The sequence below is a fragment of the Egretta garzetta genome, unplaced genomic scaffold, assembly GCF_000687185.1.
Source record: "Egretta garzetta isolate BGI_Z169 unplaced genomic scaffold, ASM68718v1 scaffold181, whole genome shotgun sequence".
NCBI classification, from domain to species: domain Eukaryota; kingdom Metazoa; phylum Chordata; class Aves; order Pelecaniformes; family Ardeidae; genus Egretta; species Egretta garzetta.
This window is the reverse complement of record NW_009258667.1, coordinates 648898-670550: the sequence shown is the minus strand read 5'-3', so window position 1 is coordinate 670550 and position 21653 is coordinate 648898. Positions and strand designations below refer to the sequence as shown.

At 39.3% G+C, this 21653-nt stretch overlaps 1 protein-coding gene across 1 annotated transcript in view; it reads right to left on the bottom strand.

Moving 5' to 3' along the window:
• The window catches only part of ESYT2 (extended synaptotagmin 2), a 73092-nt gene that overhangs the window by 35381 nt on the left and 16058 nt on the right, over positions 1 to 21653 (bottom strand). The window contains exons 5-6 of the mRNA XM_035888404.1: positions 18173 to 18245; positions 17254 to 17343 (exon numbers count right to left, since the gene is read on the bottom strand). Coding sequence (XP_035744297.1) covers positions 17254 to 17343; positions 18173 to 18245 — 163 coding nt within the window. The remainder of the gene's footprint in view (positions 1 to 17253; positions 17344 to 18172; positions 18246 to 21653) is intronic.

The window sequence follows — 21653 nt, the reverse complement described above, 5'->3', positions numbered from 1 at the left end:
TCAGTTTTTTTCACTATCCATAAAACCATTACAGGCTCCTTTCTTGTCCCTTCTCCCTTACCAGCAGGACTGAGGTCACTGCTTGGGCCCCCGTGCCCTTGAATCATCCCCAGAGCCATGCAGACACACTTGATGTTTTCTACATCTCCCCTGGAAGTGGTGTTGGTGCCCGCATGGAAGAGCAGCAGTGGGCAACAGTCTGAGGGACAGACAACCTTTCACAGTCGACAACATCCTCAGCCTGCAAGCAGCAAACCTCCTGAGATGGCAGGCGGGGTCCTCTGTCCCCAGCAGCCGGGAGTTGCTCAGTACTATCACACGCCACTTCCCCCTGGTGCTTCAGTGTAGCTCAGGCTCTGCTGGCTCAGATGCTCCCAGGCCCTCCTCTGCTACACTGGCCCATACAATCTGTTCCATAGTTGCAAATCTGCAGGTGGGGTAGGAGTCATCTTCCTTCTGCCAGAAAACTTCCAGCTTTCACCCTCATGGCAGAATCCCATCCTGCCGTGTCTCCAGAAGGTCAGAGGTCCTGTTTCAGGTGTCCCCACCTCTACAGAGAATCACACTAGATGCATGTGTGAGGGTAACTAAATTCAGCCTAAGCCATCTACTTGTTCACATACATCTGTCACATCTAAAACCAGACTGTCGGAATCTAAAGTGAAAAACGCTATCATTAGTAGATGTACAGATTGTACAGAGGCCAGTCCAGAGACTGGGGACTTTCATCATTCTTCTGGTGAAAGCATGAAGGTATCATTGGCTCCAGTACTATTTTGTAGTCTTTTTAAAAAGACATCTCATTTAAAACTAGTTTTGCCCACTTTCCATTAAAGTACTAGGAGGATTATTTAAGCAAGAAAAGGCTAACCTACCTTATACAGGAAAAAGTACATACTTGAGCACATAACATGGAGGAATTGATGTACTGTGGAATTCACATCATCACTTACCACACTGTTAATTGACTATGTATCCAAATTCTAATAAACATACTGGAAGTTCATCTAGTACATGTGAAAATGTCCTATACTTCTGAAAACACCGAGTTTTAGAAAATGCTTTTGAGAGACTTAGGTTATCAGGCTCATTTTCAACAGACAAAAAGGAGGTTAAAACCACTTGTCCAGTTTGCTCAAGAGCCGATGTTAACACAAAACCTCTGCTTTTCTTCTTCCAAATTTATCTTGCATTAACATACAATGCCTCCATCAATTACAGATCAGGCTGTCAGCCAAGTGCTTACAAGAAGTTGCACAGGAGAGGTGAACACAGACATCAGGAAAACAGGTTTGCAATTAACATTTTCAGGGAGGGAATGCACAGTTAACAACTGGATTGATAAAGATCCTCTTCAGGTAGGTGGGAGGCTCGGTTTGCTAAGGCACATCTATTTACAGAACACTAGCAAGGCTAAGTGGCAGTAATGCCTTCCAGAAGTGGATGAGATCTTACCTAAAACTCATACAGTACACTGAACATCTTGGTGGTGAGAGGTTTTTTAAAGGCATTATGATTTCTTTTCTACATGAATATCAATTTAAAGCTATCAGGTTTTTAATTTCCAAATGCAAAGAAAAGCTGTTAGAAATAATATTTGTTGGAAAATGGGTTATTTTACATAGATACGTTTTACTTGTACAGTTCAACAATAACAAATTATGAGCCAGAACACACAGAACATTGATATTTATGAAAATTGAAGACAATTTTGGTGTGTTCTTCTTTGAAAATTGATAGTGCAAATTATTAGTATATGTTCTCAAATCTCATGCTCACCTGAAAAAAAGTTAAGAAATGAGTAATTAAACCAGGATGAAAAGTCCAACTTAGCATGAATAACTTTGGGTTTGTACTCCCTCCTCAATCCTGCAAACACACAAATGTTGAAGTAACAGAACATACAAGTAGCTTGGTAGTAGCTGGTAAGAATAACCACAATTTGTGCTTTCAGGCTGGTTCTCATGTTCTAATCACAAGTTTTGACATTACATTACATCACACTAAAAATCTATGTAGGCTACCAAGGCTCTGGCAGAAGTAATTTTATACTGTTTTAAGAGGAAGAACGCAGTTTATTACATGATTTATTCCCTTTTTCATTATTCATGGGCAAATTAGAAGGCAAATACACACCATAAATACCTAAAAAAAATGGTCCTAAGGTGTTCATACCCGCATCCCATATTTAACAGTTTTACATACTGATGTTTTCAGCATAAATAGAAATTGAGAAAATATTTCCATTTCCTTCTGATTTTCTCATGCTTTGTTTAGTGTACTGCATACAGCAGTTAACATGACAGTGCATTCTCCTAAATAGACTGAACCGAATTAAATGAATTGAGCAACATAATGCATGTTGAAATTCAGCATTGAGAAACATCTCCTGCACTAGACTGCAACATATATCATAGTGGTTTCTGCATTAACTGCCACAACCCAAAACAAAACAAAGAACAACCTGTGAGATACCACTGAGAATGGAAAGATTTTCAATTTCTGTGACCAAAAAATATTTCAAAAGGTTGCAACACAGTATATGAAACACATACAGTGCCTATGGTACAACCTCACTATCAATACTTTGATTATTACGCACCTCTTCTCGAAACCAAAGCTACCAATTCATTCTGTCATCAATCCTTAGACTGTGAAGCATGTGATAAATAATTATACAAAGAAACTGAAAAAGATAGTGCTATTAAGAGTGGCCTTTTAGACAAGAAATGCAAATAGTATACATCATATCAGAAACTTCTATTCATCCACCTATTGTACAGGAATAATTACAAAGAGAGAGGTCAATTTCAGAAATGCTCAAGACAAATCCTTTTCCATTCAAAGTTGGAGCTAAGAAATTAAAAAAAAAAAACACATTACTAAGGCTAAGCACTTTATAGGATTATTAGAAGAGCTTTGCAAATAAATCTTAAGCCATGAAATGTTTTGGAAGGAATATGAGCCTTCAAACTCCTGGCATAAATCAAGCTTTAACTACTTGAGCTTTGAAGGTAAGTTCTCCTTGCAGACAAGATTTGCTGATTTGCCCACCACAGTGCTTCCTTTCTAGTTCTACCAGAAGAGCCCAGCACAAATGAAGCACGCTGGTATCACTGCAGTAGCACACACTCTCTAATCTTACTCTACATATATTAGTGACAGATGCTTTTTTCTTTTCATGTTTTTTTAGGGTTTGGTGTTCTTCCACCCCACCTCCCACATTCCTCTCAGTAAGGTTGTTTCCAGTCTGTACTTTTGGCTTCCAAACTTGATCAGACTCCAGCATTAAGATGCCCCTTTGTAACGTAAGAAAAGACGAGTTTTCCAAAAAGCACCACCAAGTTCAGGCAAAAAGGCTTATACTTGCAGTAGTATGGAAACAGCACTGACAGCAGACAAACTCACAGGAGAGAGAGAAGAAAACAGTCAGATCTATGCATTGCTTGATACTCAAGAGGGAGCCCTTTCAGTCACAGTCCAGTCAAACAACAAGGATTTTCATTCTACATTTTGGGCATTACCGTATCGTGACTTGCTAGAGAGGAGAAAGATCCCCTAACCTGTGGTTCTGACAGTAAGTTAAAGCAATGCCACCACCTTGTCAAACTGAAGAGCCCTATGGAGAAAAAGGGAGGAAGCAAAAGACTGCCAGTTGATGAATCATCATTTGAAGCACCGAATATAAAAAATTCCATACTTTAAAAAAAGTTTTGGCCTATAAATCTCCAAAATAGCTCAACAATATGATTTCCTTCTCTGTCACCAGCTTGAGCAATGCATAATTCTCTTAGTTTGGCTAAATGTAGGGAATGCCAGCTGGTTCTCTGTGGCAGAACTGACAGGCCACTGGAAAGACTGTGTTCAGGATTTGTCACTGAGTGAAACTCTGCCAGGAGCCAGAAACGATGTGGTGTCTTTCCATGACACGTTGCAACCGAGAGAGGTGACGTGCCTTGCACAGACTGTTAACAGGCAGCTCCCTGGGCTAGAGCGAGATTTCAGACACCAGTTACACTTTCCAATGAAGCAGTACATGTGTCATGTTACTCAAAGCTCTTTCAGTTCTTCCACTGCTCAGACCAGTGAAAGCAAACTATGTTTCCTCCCTGAAAACCAAGAAATTTGTGTCTTACCAAGGCTCTGTACTAAGAACTAATGCAACACATGCTACAGTGTACTCACACCAAGACACAAATCCTTCTTACCCCTGAAAGTACTTTCTTCTGTAAGGTGGAGGAAAGGAACATAAAATTTTTATTTGGGGAACCAGTGATTGTCCAACATTTTTAATAGCTAAAACTTGACCAGACATCTTTGCACTCATAGGGTACAGTGACTCTGTTATTGCACCTGCTATTCCACTAACAAAACACATCTACATTTATATATGGACTTGGTCCAAAGCTCGTGCTCATGGGCTGTCCTAGGCTTGTTGGTTTAGGCCCTGAGCCAGAGATAAAGGTAGCAAAAGGGCTGTGATCTGATGAGGCAGACCCACAGTTAAATAAAGTTTGGAACTACTAACACGCACAAAGGACTACTAATATGATGAGTTCAAACTGAAGCTGTCCACAGTAGGCGGGGGAAATGAAGATAAGAAAGGCTGCTAGCTGCTCCGTACTAGGCTACTGGATGTCTGATTGGGGCACCATCTAGTTAAGAGCCAGAAATACACCTCTCCTGAGAGCAGCTGAACCTACGAGCAGAGCAGCGGTTAGAGTGAGGGGGACACAGTGCAAGCAGCAATGCAGCAAGGGCACGGATGGAACGCCTTCCCTTAGCCTTTCTTGCAAGGGAGCAAGGACCCCACATGGAAAAACATTCAAAACTAGTTTTCAAACTTTACTAGTTTACTTCGACTCAAACATTAGAGTTGAGATCTGTTTTAAAACCTACCCTACCATTTTTGTGTTTCTCCTGGTTTTGTCTGGGATAGAGTTAATTTTCTTCCTAGTAGCTGGCATAGTGCTGTGGTCTGGATTTAGTGCCTGGAGTAGTCAAGGACTTTTTTTTTCAGCTTCCCTTGCTCTGCCAGATGCACAAGAAGCTGGGACAGGGCACATCCAGAACAGCTGACCCCAACGGGCCCAAAGGGGTATTTCTTATCTTATCACGTCATGCTCATCATATAAACTGGGGGAGGTGGCTGGGGGACAGCAATAGCTGCTCAGGGACAGGCTGGGCATCAATCAGTGGGTAGTGAGCAATTGCACTGTGCATCAACTTGTTTTGTGTATTCTGTTATTGTTATTATTATTATTACTCTTTTACTCTACTGTTTTATTAAACTGCCTTTATCCCAAGCCATGGGTTTTACCTTTTTTTTCCAATTCTCTCCCCCATCCCACTGAGGGCGGGGGGAGGGAGTGAGCAAGTGGCTGTGTGGTGTTCAGCTGCCTGCCAGGTTAAACCACGACAGTCCTTTTTGGTGCCCAACATGGGGCTCGAAGGGTTTGAGATAATGATAGATCATCCAGAGCTTATTAAGGAATTTATATCTTTTAACAGTTGTGGCTCGTAGTATTGATTCATCTCTTCTCAATCTTGGTTTATCTGACCTGCACCATGCTCCTTTTTTTGCTGTACATGTTAAAAGTTGGTGTTGATTTTTGCAGTTGGCTGTGCTCTGCAGTGATTAGCAATCTTTTGCTTGGGAGACTTGTTACTAAAACACTGACCTTGAGCTTTATCCGGTATTTGGGTTTCATACCGGAGTCTTTACTGTACTTTGGGTACCATCTCGCGGAGAAAATTAGCAATTATACATCTTCGTCTGAGAAGTTTTTTGTGGAGGAAATACAGAATGGCACTGTCACTACCTTCTTGTATGATGTTTCCCCCTTCATTACAATAACTTTTCAGTACCTTTAACATCCTCAGATAGTTAAGATATATCTACTGGTATTTGTTTGGAATATTGTTTCAGTTTTGTCCAAGGTTAGTAAGCAATATAAGAATACCATCCAGAGATCTGCCCCAGGGCTGGTAGTTATGAATGGCAGAGTGTTTGGGGTAGCATGTGCAAATGCCTCGGACAGTGGGCACCTCTAGTGTCTTGGAACTTCACCCCTGAATAAGCGCAGAATCCTGAAAAATTAGTAGAATATTTGGAAGAAGTATGCTGTCACCCTGGAAATTTTAGGGAGACACAAATCACTGCAATGTGCTAGGTCCTGGCCCATGCCTACTGAGCCCTGTTCAACACTATTCAATACCTGCAAGTGGAAGAGAAGGTCTCTGGGTCCAACGACAAGGCCATAGGCACTGCGGCTACTCCAACCCCAGCCACAGGCACTGCAGCTGAACCAGGGAACCAACCCATACCAGTACCAGTCGCCCCTATACACAGGAAGAAGACTTGGAAGCGAAAACTTGTTTAGAAAGGGAGGGTCCCCGGACACATCATGCAACTCATGCTACGTGGAGTAAGCGGGTTGCACTAATCATGTAACAGACTCAAATAGGAAACCCCAATCACCCAGGAATCCTGGAAGTGATCATGGACTGGCTAGAAGGCAAAAATTTCAGAGTATCGCCAGAGGAGGAGGTGACGTGCTGAAGAGGCCCCACTGTATAATAAACTGCCAGAAAATGACAAGCAATATGCCCTGCTCACTGATGGATCCTGTTGTATTGTGGGAAAGCATTGGAGGTGGAAAGCTGCTGTATGGAGTCCTACATGACAAGTTGCAGAAAATGCTGAAGGAGAAGGTGAATCGAGTCAGTTTGCAGAGGTGAAAGCCATCCAGCTGGCTTTAGATATTGCTGAAAGAGAAAAACAGCCAGTACTTTATCTCTATACTGACTCATGGGTGGTGGCAAATGCCCTGTGGGGGTGGTTACAGCAACGGAAGCAGAGCAACTGGCAGCACAGAGGCAAACCCATCTGGGCTGCCACATTGTGGCAAGATATTGCTGCCCGGGGAGAGTGGGCTGCCACATTGTGGCAAGATATTGCTGCCCGGGTAGAGAACCTGCTTGTAAAAGTGCATCATGTAGATGCTCATGTACCCAAGAGTCGGGCCACTGAGGAACATCAAAATAACCAGCAGGTGGATCAGGCTGCTAAGACTGAAGTGGCTCAGGTGGATCTGGACTGGCAACAAGGGTGAATATTTATAGCTCAGTGGGCCCATGACACCTCAGGCCGTTAAGGAAGAGATGCAACATACAGATGGGCTGATGATCAAGGGATGGACTTGACCATGAACACTATTGCACAGGTTATTCATGAATGTGAAATGTGCACTGCAATCAAGAAAGACAAGTGGTTAAAGCCTCTCCGGTATGGAGAACGATGGCTGAAATATAAATATGGAGATGCCTGGTAGATTGATTATATCACGCTCCCACAAACCCAACAAGGCAAGGGCTGTGTGCTCACCACGGTGGAAGCAACCACCAGACGGCTGGAAACATATCCCATGCCCCACACCACCACTCAGAACACTATCCTGGACCTTGAAAAGCAAGTCCTATGGCAACGTAGCACCCCAGAAAGAATCAAGACAGACAATGGGACTCCTTTACAAAACACCTAGGCCAAAAAGCATGGCATTGAGTGGGTATATCACATCCCCTATCATGCACCAGCATCTGGGAAAATTAAATGATGTAAAAGACTGTTTAAGACTACATTGAGAGCAATGCATGGTGGGACATTCAAACATTGGGATACACATTTAGCAAAAGCCACCTGGTTAGTCAACACTAGGGGATCTGCCAATTGAGCTGGCCCTGCCCAGTCAAAACTCTTAAGTACTGTAGAAGGGGATTAAGTCCCTGTAGTGCATATAAAAAATACGCTGAGGAAGACAGTCTGGGTTATTCCTGCCTCAGGCAAAGGCAAACCCATTCACGTGACTGCTTTAGCTCAAGGACCTGGCTCCACTTGATGGGTGATGCAGAAGGATAGGGAAATCCGGTATGTACCTCAAGGGGATTTGATTTTGGGTGAGAACAGCCAATGAACTGATATTAATTGCTGTATAATACTGTATGTCATTACTTTTATGATTGCTGTATGTCGTATCAACAGCATTACAGCAAGAATCACCCAGATTAATGAAGAATGAATTTTCATGAAACTGAGCAAGTACAGCAGTGGTAATGGAACCAGAACTGGATTCAGCGTGCAATGATGCGATCTGACACCACACACCACCTCTCCTGCCCTGAAGGACCGTTATGACAGATGGAGCCTAAGTCATGGACTAAATGAACTCAACAAACATTTCATAGGGATGGCCCATAGACTAAGGGAACGATATCTGTGTGTATATATCAAAAGACAGTGGTGGTGGTGATTAATTGGAATGTATTAGCAAAGGTAGGACCTGGACATGACATAGATGGTACAGAGTAAGGAGTGGATACTGTCCTGGTTTCTGCTGGGATAGAGTTAATTTTCTTCCTAGCAGCTGGCATAGTGCTGTGTTTTGGATTTAGTATGAGAAGAATGTTGATAACATCCTGATGGTTTAGTTGATGATAAGTGGTACCTAGACTAGTCAAGGACCTTTTTCAGCTTCCCATGCTCTGCCAGGTGCACAAGATGCTGGGAAGGGGGACAGCCAGCACAGCTGACCCCAACTGGCCCAGAGGGCTATTCCATACAATAGGACATCATGCTCAATATATAAAGTGGGTGGAGGTGGCCAGGGCGAGAGCAATCACTGTTGGGGATGGGCTGGGCATTGGTCAGTGGGTGGTGAGCAATTGCATTATGCATCACTTGTTTTGTATATTCTATTATTATTATTATTACTCTTTTCCTCTACTGTTTTATTAAACTGTCTTTATCTCAACCCATGGGTTTTACTTTTTTTCCTTTTCTTTGCCCCATCCCACTGAGGGGGGAAGTAGGGGAGGTGAGAGAGCGGCTGTGTAGTGTTCAGCTGCCTGCCAGGTTAAACCACAAGAAAACCCAGTGATTAAAAGTGTTTTGGGGTACCTCAAAACCCTGGCTGACTTAAGGTCTCATCACAGAGTAATTTTGGAATTTATCAAACGTTCTACCAAGACCACGTATAATGTAGAATCATATTGTATATCATGTTATATGGTAGAAATCCCAGCATAAGCTATGACTTCTAAATATTTAAATATTTATTGAGCTTTCCTGTGTTAGCTATTTCCTTCTTTCCTTATATCTTTTATTCATATTATTTGAGTATTTGTCAAATATGCTTAAAAAAAAAGCCCTCAAACCCATCAACATTGGAATTCACTTGCATAACACAGTGGCAGAAGCATCATGAAAAGTGGAAAGTTTCCAAAGCGTATTCTAGAGAAAGCTTGTAGAAAAGAGAAATGGGAAGTTCCCATATATTCTTCCTATGTAAGAGATGGAGAGAGTTGGTTATGTGTAATGCTTATTAATCACCTGGAAAAGTGCTGTTAAAGAGAACTGGAAAACAAAACAAAGTAATTTGCTAATTATGACACTGCTTTTCCTATTTCAGGAGACCATGAAAAAGGTCAAGAGCATATAATATGCAAGGTGTTTATTTTAGTGTTGATAAAGCAAAATAATGCAAATGAATAAACATATATTATTCAAATTCACTGTTAGGGAAATAGCCATGCAGATGTCACAGGAAACACAAAGCTCTACTTCAATCTGTTACTACCTTAATGAATTTGATAAATCCCTGAGTAAGTTAGATGCAACACAGAACAAGTGTCAGGATGCATAAGCAGCAGAGACAAGAATAATTCTAATGTTCATATATGTTTAAACAAACAGTAATAGAACAATCTTCATAAATCTCTGTGAAGATCAAAAGCCTGTGAAGTTGGTATTTTAACTAAGGAAAAATAAGGAATACAAATTAGACAGAATTGATAGGACAGACTTATTCACCTGGTGTTAGAATGCAAGAAACAGAATATTGTAAGGATGCAATTTACGCTTCCATTTATTATTATGTGCAATAGAAAAAAAACAAGTCCAGCAAGCAGTGATCCTTTAAAACTTCCTGGTACAACACACCACTGAAGGTAATAGACAAGTAGGAGGCATTATTAAAAGTTAATCACGTAACTGAGCTTTTACTCTTCTGATCAGAGACAGTAACAGCTCAGTTCATTTCTTCTAATTTCTTCAGTCATGGAATTATACTGGTTGTATGGCATGCAAGCGTGACTGACTACTGCCTTCAGTTCTGCACCAAAAATAATTTTTATGATATTCACAATTTATTCTTTTGTGATTTCTTCTGTGGTAGCTTGAAACGAGTTTAAAAAAACCTTATATATCCCTGCAGCCTGTAAGAAAAGGTAGGCTAAAAAACGATGAGCATTTTTACATATTTGGTGTTCTCGATACCCTACATGCCTTTACGAAAGGAAAAGAATGTACTGGAATGTAGGATATACAGGGCCTTTACTGAAGTTCACAGCAGCACAAAAGGCAGCCTCTGAACACTGCCAACCTTGCGGCTCAATTTGGCTGCCATAAGCACTACTAATTCTCAGAAAAGAAGCCACAAAGTATTTTAAAATGCTGATGAACAACTTCCTGCTAATTGAGTTATGAAAGTATGATTTCTGCAGGACAAATTTAAGGTCTGCTACAGGGCATGATGACAGAATTCCATGGGATAAGTTGTGTTTCTTCTCAGAAATTTATTATATAGGAGACTAACATGCTCTGTTCTGTTACTTGTGAATGGTCATGCAGAAATATAGTACAACTTGTCTGCTAGTAGAGCGTAGCCCATTACCATTGCAATGCTAAAGTGCTAACATTATTATAGTAATTTAATAAGTAACGTTATCCAGTGTATTTCCCCAGTAAACATGTAATAAACTCAGCCTCGCAAACAAGGCTTGACTGTACAATTCCACAGCAGTACAAATCACATCATTTTTCATCACTGCTATAGGAAACACAGCATACCTCTGCACAGGAACTGTGTTTAACAGTAGTAAATTTATCAGCGATAGCTGTCTAAAGATTTAAGTGTGACAATTGCTACAGAGATAAAATGTATTAGTTGTGGGAGTAAGAGAGAGAGCAGGCAAGTTTTTGAGTTAAGGTGACCAGAAGAAGGATCACAGTTGGGTCTTACAAAAATCCAGCGCACCTTGCTATTCCCCATAGCGTCAACTACTCAAAGCTACAGTTCAAGAGGATTCCCTCTACTTTCTGCTGCTTTCTGCCCTTCCACCAGCCAGCCCTGCCTGTCTGTTCACACCCTCACACTTGCACTGACACTCCCCTGACTCCTTAGTAAGCCAGCTCAAGTTGCTAAAATACATCTGAAGGACAGGAAACCAGTCACTTCTTCTTGTGTTTAATATTCTGCCAGCTTATGTCCCTTAACCAGCTTCCTTCAGGAGCAGAAGTTTCAACACCAGTATAGGAGAGACAACACCACTCAGTGGGAGGGCACAGGGAGAGAAGATATGGTATTGTGCAACCACCAACCATGATAGCCCTTAAAGCTTTCCATAAACTATCAAAATAAAAAATAACAGAAGTTATAGCAAATTATATGTATACAAAGTAACTGTGCAAATCACTTTGACTTTATAAGCAACAAGACTAATTCTTAACAAACATTATTATAGCAGTACCTATGCTTCAGAATTTATCCAAGCTTTCCATGAACCCCTTTAAAAGTTTTGAAGCAAAGATACTGGCAGTCTCATATGGTATGAAGGCATTTTTGATCAACTAAAAGCAAATCAAGAGAACATACTTCTGCATTCTACATAAATACTCTTTTTTTTTCCCCAGCCATTTCACTAGGGAACGTTTTTGGTACAAGCATTCCTTTTGAGTGATTTTCATCAGCACTGATAATTTTGAAAATGACATCCAGCACTGTATTTTCCAAAGGCAGCCAATATTAAATGAAACTAAACCAATAATAAACAAATCAAAAACTACAGGACAGACCCAATCTGTAAAGTGAGTAGAGGGAGAGCAGTGCTCAAGTCAGCAAGTGGAAGGCTAAAGCGTGAATATAAAAATGAGAGCTTTGGAAGAGTTGCCCACTTTTCCTGGAGGACATCCAGCTATTGGTTTTTTTAGAACAATAATATTGGTATTTTCATGTGTCTGTTCTGTTGCTTTGGGTTTGTTGTTTGGTTGTGGTTGTGCTTTTTTAAGAGAAAAGGGTTGGGTTAGGACACACCATCAATATTAAGTATGCCACTGAACAAGCTTTTGAAAATTACCAATTTGCAGTACAGCTATAAGCCATATACACTTTGTAACTGAAGCAAAAATCAAAACAGTTATGCGATATTTTGTTCTAAAAGTATAAGATAACTACCCTTAGAGAAGCAGAACATATGCTAAATATAAATCCTGACTACTTACACAGTACTAACTTCTGTCTAGCATTGAAGCTCAGAGATTTAAAAGACAACTTCAAAACACTAGAATGCATATATTTCTCTCTCTTGAAATCTCTTTCATATTTGGACATATTTTATAAGCTGATGAAACATTTAGTACCTTCTTCACAACAAAATACAGTATTTTAAAAGTTTCATACAGAATAAGAACTCTTGCAGCATCAAAAACTTCATGCATTACTCACAAATGCAAGACTGGTAAACTCATTAAACAAGTATGTTCGGAACTATTAATTTAGGCAGTGTTGCCTTATATAGTCATCAAGGCCAGAAAACAGATGATACGGAGCAAGAAGAATTGTTGCCAGTTACTTTAGACTGGAAAATATGAGAACAAAATCTTATGCTAGCTGCCAGTTAATTCCTCTTTTCTTCTAACAAAAATATTGAAGAAAAGCTCTCCTTGTCTGCAGCCACTTGCTCTCTAGTAAGAGGACAGAACTTGCTTATTGCTATAACAAGCGTTATTTTACATTTTGCTACAGAACTTAAAAAAATAAACACCACGAAGATACACCGCAGTGGGGAGAGAAGTCTGCTTGCAGAAACTAAACATCGATGTGTAACTGTCAGAATTAAGGAATAACTAGATTCAAACATACATATTTTGAACAATCCACCCTTAAGTTTGTTCGGACCTTGACCACTAACTAGCTTGGTTTTTAAATGAAAGGAGGCTGAAAAATACTTTTAATATTTTTGTAACTGAATACTTTTGGGGAGGGGTTGACTTTTTAGTTTTCATATTCCACTCCTCATCCTTTTTTGTCCCACTAAGTCAACCAGAGCCCTAATAAAGTGGCATGGGGGTAGGAGTACAGACAAAATCACTCTCAAAGTCTTTCCCAAAGTGACATGTTCAGAAAGCTACTGACCACAAATGAAAGGTGTTTCATTTGATGTATTTTCAGTTTACTATCTCAGGTCCAAGTTGTCTGAGGTAAACGCTTAGCAAGTGCACAGCAGTTAGCATGTGTCAGGGACAGAAAGGACTGGGCACAGGTTCTGGAGCTAAAAGCCGACTGGAGAGGTATCTGGGAATACCACAAGTTAAAGGTTCAGACAAATACTACCAGAGCATAATGCTGGGAGCGGGAAGCACAGGAAGTGTTGGCAACTGCTTATGAGCAGCCCTGCTGCTGATCTCTCCCTCCCTACGCCCTGCCAGCTTTCCTACCTCTCCCTAGAAAGCAACACAGAAGCAGGAGCTGCAGGGGTACCCCAGGAGAACAGCCCAGACGTGCTGCATCAGGTCATGGCTCCAGCACCCAGTGTGTCAGAACAGCTTCTGCCCAAGGACTGTACACTGGCTTCTTTCGCAGGGAATACAAAACAGAACTGAGAGACAACAAGAATCACATCTACAACACAAAGGTCATCCCTGTAGAAGAAAATGTGAAGCCTGTGTCCACACAGCTGAACTCTTCTCCCTGCTCCTCTAAAACACAGTGTTTGCATTTAACTTGTTTCTTGGATGATCCCTGTAATGAGCTGTGCACTGTACTGACTCTGGAAATTGTTTGGGAGAGCACTAAATAGCAAAATAATATCAGAGAGTATGCTAACAATTACACAGTGCAGACTACCATAAGGCAGTGTTCAATCCTTGTCAGGGCCCTGCGTAGTCTGTTAGCATAAACATGAACATTAACAGATGCCCTACACTCATACTGCTCAGCCAGAGGGTAAAAATGAGACAAAACTTACCCAGGCATCTCCTAACGTTTAAACTCGCTTCAAAGAACTGTGTGGAAATCCAAACTTGGTTCATCCCAATGTACCTCCCCAACCCTTCCCAAATAAGACATTTTATCAGTTTTGCATGAGCTACTTCACTTTTACAAAACCCCTCTAAATTATCCACAAAACAGTTCCAAATTCTTGCGTGTTTTACGAAGATTTAAGTCTACGTTCCCTCTACCCAAGCACACATGGTTTCTCTAGACAGATGAAACAAGCCACATAAATGATGCAAGGAACACCATAAGTTTTTCCTAGGCCATACATAAACACTCATACAAACATATCTTTTCAACAAGTTAGGAAAAATTTATCATAGGACAGTTGTTCAAAAGAATTGTGTTACAAGAATCTGATTTCATTGAAGAAAATAACAACATACCTTCTAAAGCCACTGAAGTAAAGAATTCACTCCCACCCCTCAAACCTTGAAAACCAGATCAACCTTTTAGAGTTGCAGACTGCTGAGGAAACCAAGATGATCAATCTGAGACTGTTTCAAAGTGCCTAAACCCATATACTTGTAATTTATGGCCTAGCATTGTCTGAAACTGTTAAATCTGGACATCACAAGTTTTCCTGTTTAATTAGAACATATCCAAGAAACAAGAGCTTCCAATGGAAAACAGACTTCCAACTTCCAAGTAAGAGATGGAAACAATTAATTCCTTTAAAGAAGTCTGCGTAGCATAAGAATTTCCATGATGTTCACATTTTCTCTTAAGCTCTCTTACTGATACTTAGTAAAAGCAGTATCAAACTTCAAATCGCTGAAACTGCTTTACACACACATATACAACATCAAAGAATTTTCCACCCACAAGTGTGCAATGTGTATTATGTTCTCCTGCATATGTTTCTAAAATAAGATTGCTGTATGGACTTTGCAACATTTCTTGAGGCATCTGTAGATTAAAAAAGAAATTTCCTGGAAGTAGTAAAACATAAGACTAGAATTACTGTCATATTTTATAAGATTTAATTCAATTAAAACTATAGAGTATTTGTTACTTACTTTCAGACACTGAAAAATACATTTGCTATCTATCCTCTGTTCTTCTACTAATGCTGCACCAAGTCACCAACAGACATACCAGTGCTTGTCAGCCAATCTTACCTGCGAGAGTCAGGCTACAGCTTTTGAAGTGAAACAATCACTCCAAAGTGCAACAATCCACTATCTATAGTGCCTTATCATAGCACAAACTTCAATGACATACATCTATCATTTTAATGTAGACAAAAGCCTTGAACTGAGATTGTATGTCTACACCACCCAGGTTCCCAGCTTTCAAAAACTGTATTAGTTTCAAACTTCATATTTACTGTATTTTAAAAAGATTGTATTTCACTTCCGCATGAAAAGGCAAGACAGCTTCTCGTGAAAAGTAACCATCAGGTAACTGGTGATAGGCCAAAATTCAGAGAAGTTTGTGGCCTCAGAAAACTGTCCTTAACTCATTTTCTTTGAATTACTCAGATGCAGAAGTTTTCTTCCTCTTCAGTGAGCTAAGACTCATTCTCTTTAATTCTCTTAATTCAAGAGAATTTAAAGATGTCTGGAGTGACTACAACATTACTGAATCCTGCAAGAATGCACATGCTTTTGGTCCCAGACTCCATGATACAAATTGATACTCGCTGAGCCAAAAAATCCCAAGCCACTTGCATTATTGTTTAGGTAGTAAAGAACGGGGAACACTAGGAAAGATTTCTAAAGTGTACTGTAGTTTCATTTAGATAAAGAAATCAGTTACTTCTACAAAAAAAGGTGGTAAAACACAGTAGAATCCTATACAAATGCTATAATACCTTGAAGGTAATTTCAGTTTGTACGTAATTATATTATTTAAACTTAAACTTCTTTTTAATTACTAAGAAGTATTTTGACTCTTATTAAGTCATGGTCAACCCTTCTAGGTAAGGCCAGTTAGAATGCCCAGGAGCTCACCTTCAAGAAGACTCACTAGGTTGGATACAACCTCAAGAGCCCATTTGTGTGAATGGTTCTGGAAGAGCTATACCTACGTCAGTCCTAATGGATGCAGGTCCAATCTGCTCTGAAGAGACATCAGTGACAGAGAGTCACAGTGTCTTCAGGCAGCCCATTACAGCTCTTCACTACTACTACCATTCAGGCCTTCCCTCATCCCCCTTGTCCACACCGAATCTTCCTTGCTGCAGTTTTTTTTTTTTTCCTATCTACCATGGATATGCAAAATAGATTGCATGTTTCGTTTCTGCAAGAGCCTTTCAAATTTTTGAAGAACACATTCTCTTCAGTCTTCTCTAAACGAAACAATTCCCATTCTTTTGGTCTGTCCCCAAAGGTCTAGCTTATTCTCATCACCCTACTTTGGACACTCTCCAACCGGTCAGTAACTTTGTTGAAACGCTGTGCCTAAAACTGAAAGCATCTTGTGTGTCATCCTCTTGTTTACACATGCCAGTCTAGCTATACTCTTTTCATACCAGCAAGACCTTGTTGGCTTACCTTTGTTTCGCTCTTACGGTAATGGAAATTGCCCACCTGTTATCTAGGATAAAAATCCAATCATTGTAGTGGGTAATCTCTATACATGCATTCTGATTTTAATTTTTGGTAACACCAGCATGGTTTTCAAAACAACCTTGCACAGATTTTGTGGAATTTTAACTTAGATCATGTTCGCCTACAGACTGTCATGAGAATCATAGAATCATAGAATGTTTTGGGTTGGAAGGGACCCCTAGAGGTCATCTAGTCCAACCCCCCTGCAGGAGCAGGGACATCGCTAACCAGATCAGGTTGCTCAGAGCCCCATCCAATCTGGCCTTGAATGCTTCCAGGGATGGGGCAACAAAAGCTTTCATACAAACAACCCAGGTGGTATCTGTCGATCTTCCCTTATCCAGAGGATTTGTAAGAAAAATGGACAGCTTTGACAAAACACACTTCATAATTCCAAGGTAATTACTATTCATCTTGGTATCTTCTACTATTCATAAAATTTGTCCACTATTTTTCTGGGAAAGTTCAACCAAATGGTAGCAATTTCCCAAATTCTTTCCTTCTGCTGCTTAATTTCTGCTCCATCATTTTCTGACTACTGTCATCGGCACTCTAAAAAGAGTAGAAACAGAGATAAAAGTACTTACAGGTTTTCTAAGAAAAAAAAGAGATAGTGCTCCAATTAGGGGCATGTCGCCAATTAGTGGTTCCAGGATAACTCTCATAGTGCCATGGATCTGTGGAAGGGGAGGAAAAAAAAGGCAACAGAATTGACTTTAGTTCAAGTTTTAAATAAAATTCACTGGCAATGCTTACACTTCTAATTCATCAAATTCTTGATTATGGAAGAGTTTTACATATATATAGCTTTACACGTCATCCAAAACCAATAAATTTAACACAGGCACTAAATAGGATTGCAAATTCATTACATTCATCTACATGATGATGCATCATGTTAGCAGTAATTTTGCTAAAAATATGAAGTAGTTTATTTATATAGCTCAATGTAAACAAATGTGGCCCAAACCAATATAATGGCATCCACAGGTACTAGAACAAAAGTAGGTAAATGCTTACAGGTATGTCAAGACACAGACAGACAGAAAAAGCATACTATTTTTCCTCATTAGATATCCGTTATCAGAAAGTTAAGAAAATTTGAGAAACAATATCGGAAGGCAAGGCTACTAATAATAATTGCATATAAACTAATAGTTGCATCTAACACTGAAATATTAAGTGAAACAAAATTTTAAGCTCCATGTTCCCTTTACAAACCTATACATCACATGGACATTGGCTTGATGAGAAATTATATCTGTCTTTTCCAGGAGAAAATGTTATAAATTTAAAACAGCTTTACATCCAAAAGGAATTTACCCTTTCAGCTAAGTCATGTTACTGAAATTATTATGCAATATCAATATTATGCAACTGAGAAAAAATAGTAAGCAACAAAACTACACAATTACTCGTTCTTTCTTATAAACAATTCCATCAGAAAATAATGAATCAGTGATGACACAATATAAAAATAATTAAAAAAAAAAAATTGAATTTCACCTGTATACTTTTCACACCAGCTCTGCAGAAGTATCTCTTGATCTCCAAATCAATTTCACAGTTTCCAACAAAACTAAAACAAAAAAGAAAGTATACATTTCATTTTTATGGACTAAACTGCAATACATTCTTAGTTTGTTTTGCACTGACAGTATGTTTTGTATCTCTGTCAATACACAAAAAATACATGTTAAAACATTATAACATATAACAAAGTCAATATTTTTAAAAAATTACATCTCCTTCAAAACATCACTACTGTCATCAAAATAACTCAAATTAATACAGAGGTACATTATCATCTTCAGAAACATACATAAGAGAAAACACACAAGTAGCCTTACTTTTGGGAAATATCAGACACAGAATTCATACCTCATTTCAGGAAAGCTCTATGTAGGTCTCATTGATAGTACATGTACTCAAATCTACTCTCATCTAATATAATCAATCATGAGAAGCGCCAGGCAAAGATGGTTATTTTGCTAAAAATCAAAGTTGCCTGAAATATTCAGACTTGCAAAACCAGTCATATTTAGAAATTCAATAAGCAGGGGATGCAAGGTTAAGGGCTTGAAATTTTGCAGATGCTGCCCTGTATCTCAGAGATAGATTTGAAGAAGATGGTTAAAAAAAAAAAAAAAAAAAAAAAAAAAAAAAGTGCCCCATCTATTTTGCCCATGCTACAAGGCTGCACACGACTCAGACTCAGATTTTAGCAGCTGCTTTTCCTGAAGCTCCATGCAGGTCAAGCATGTACCAGCAGAGTTGAACAGATCTTTTCCAAGAACGGCTCCTGCTGAAGCCACCTTGGGTCTGAAAACAAACTAATTCTGAGACTGAAGAAGGAATTTAGGAAGGAAGCTTGAAACTCTGATTTAGCAAGGGTCAATGATTCTACAGAATAAGAGCTAAAAAAACCACCTCAACAGATTGAATACCAAGCTACAGCTAGGGAGAGGCTGGCTGGACAAGGAGACTGGCTAAGAAGATAATGGGTTGTAACAAAAGGACAAATGAAATCTGAAGAGCTTTCTGAACAGACTGCCCAGTTAAAGAAAATGGAAGAAGGAACTAAGTGGGATGGAGATAAGGTAGCTTAAACAAAGTCAGACACTGCTGGGAGGGGGAAGAAATTTGTTTGCTCTACAGGGCACACTGCTCCAGATTCTGCAGTAGAGCCCAGGCCTCCTCATATTAGGGTCTTCACACTCAAACCTGTACAGTGAAAAACTCTTCAGCCATGTTTAGGAGTCGGATGGAATCTTATTACAGAAACATCTGGGAAATTATGAAGAAAACTGAGTTGCTCTCCTCATGGGGGCATTTTAGGATCAAGATAAAACAAATTAATCTCACAGTAAGAGCAGAAGAGCAGGACCCCTGCCCCCTCCCCTCTGACAACTGATGGGCACAAGGTACCATCAAAAGAAAAGAAAGGTGAAAGTTGCTGCATTCAGGATATCCATTATTCAAACCATCTGTAGCCTCCCGTGCTCTGTGTGTGATGGTGCTGTCTATGGGATTTCAAGCAAATGCCAATCTTATCAGTCCCTTAAGCAGAAATAAACAATAGTACCAAGACATTCTTGTAAACATCCAACACTGGAATTTATTTTGGACTATGCAAAAGATAGCACTATGCAGAATCGTTTTGGTACAATGACCAGTTTGGGGAACTGGAAGACAGTAACATGACAGGGGTCTATGTGAAAGGAAGGTGACCGTTGCTTTCCCTGGAAAGAATGTAGTGTGACTACAGTTTAAAAATAGGTATATAATTTTTAACACACTATTTAAAACGATGTAATTTCTATTTTTACCTATCTAACTATATATAGAGGTAGTAGAGATACATATATAAATACACACACACATATATAATTGCATAACAACATGACACAGAGAAGCAAGGTCAATTAAACCCTGCAACTGAAACCTCAATCTTGGCACTTTGTAGCATCAGAACTATCTGTGTTATGAAGACTGGGAAGCAATATGCTCGTTTGAAAATCCATAACAACATGATGACAAATTGAAGTAAAAATAGTAACAAACTGCATTTGAGGGTAATAAGTCAACAACTTTTAACCTTACAGTAAAGTTAAAGTTTTATCCCCTAAGATATTTGGCTGGGTCTATTAACATTCGCTGCGGTACAGAATTCCACCGTAACATAACATACAACCTGAAGGCTCATTTAGTAAGCAAATTCTATACATTTGGACCATAATATCCCAGAAATATTTATGGTGCCTATAATGCACAGATCACTGAGACAGATTAGTTTAATGAGGACAGTCTTGTAAGAATATAACAGCAGCTGTACTTAATCAGCTGAGAAGCAGAGTATACTATATGTGGTCATTGTAGCCCATAGAAGATACCCAGAAGAAAAACAAGCAAAGAATAGGACAAACATATTTCCCAGACTACAGTGATCTGTCATTCTGTACCTTGGACTATCTTCATTATTTTTAGAAGGTCTTTAGAATGACTTTTGATGCTGTTTTTACATCTGTCTTCTGCCAGTACAATAGTAGCGAGTTTCTCCATTCAAGTATGCCACATGAAAAAAAAAAAATCTACATGTGTTGAAATTTGCAGCCTCAAACTTTCTTATTGTGCCTCTATTTTGTGTGTCATGAGAAGGTGAAAAAACTCACTTGTATGCTATTAACAAGTATTTCCTCAATCTCTCAGTCTTTTTTGGCTTTCTTTACTACAGTTCACATATAATTTGACAGACTTTACCTTGCCTTCTGTTGGCCCATAACCTTTAATTTTCCCTAGGTGTTTACTACATTCATGCACCTTAGCAAATGTAAGATTTCTATTTATTAACAACTTATTTAGACTTTATCTTCATTTGCTCAAGTAGTTAAAATTTTTCCCCTCATACATCACCGTCACCAGAAACTAGACTTTTAAATTGTAACCTAAGTTTTGACAATTTTTTTAACTTAAAGTGCACAGTAACTAAGAGAAAGGTAAAGTGTTCCCTTTGCAAATGTGGTCCTGAAACTGGATCTTTAAATACTTTTTCCAATGACTGCCTTGTGGATTAGCTAGCTAAGCTGCTTACAAGAGTAAAGTTCTTAACAGGATCTTGAGTGATGCATAGGACCTATTTCAAAAGGTCCTGAAAAACACTCTGAAGCAATGATCATAATGCACTTGATACCCTTGCAGAAACAATAAAACCTCAATTAAACTAAAAAGCAAAACCCAAAAAAAACTCAAGGAAGATGCAAAAAATACTAAAGAAGTGTTTTGGAGACACACTGAAACTACTTAAATGTACTGTATAGAAGGTCCAAAGCAAATGCATATACCCCATCAAAAACAACCGACAGTAGAAAGGGTTAAAGGAAGCCACAATGGTGGAACAGCAGGATAAAAAGAGATTATTAAAAGAATGAATATACTTTAAACAAATTAAAAATATAAATAAAATAACATATTTCCTTCCCTCCCCCCT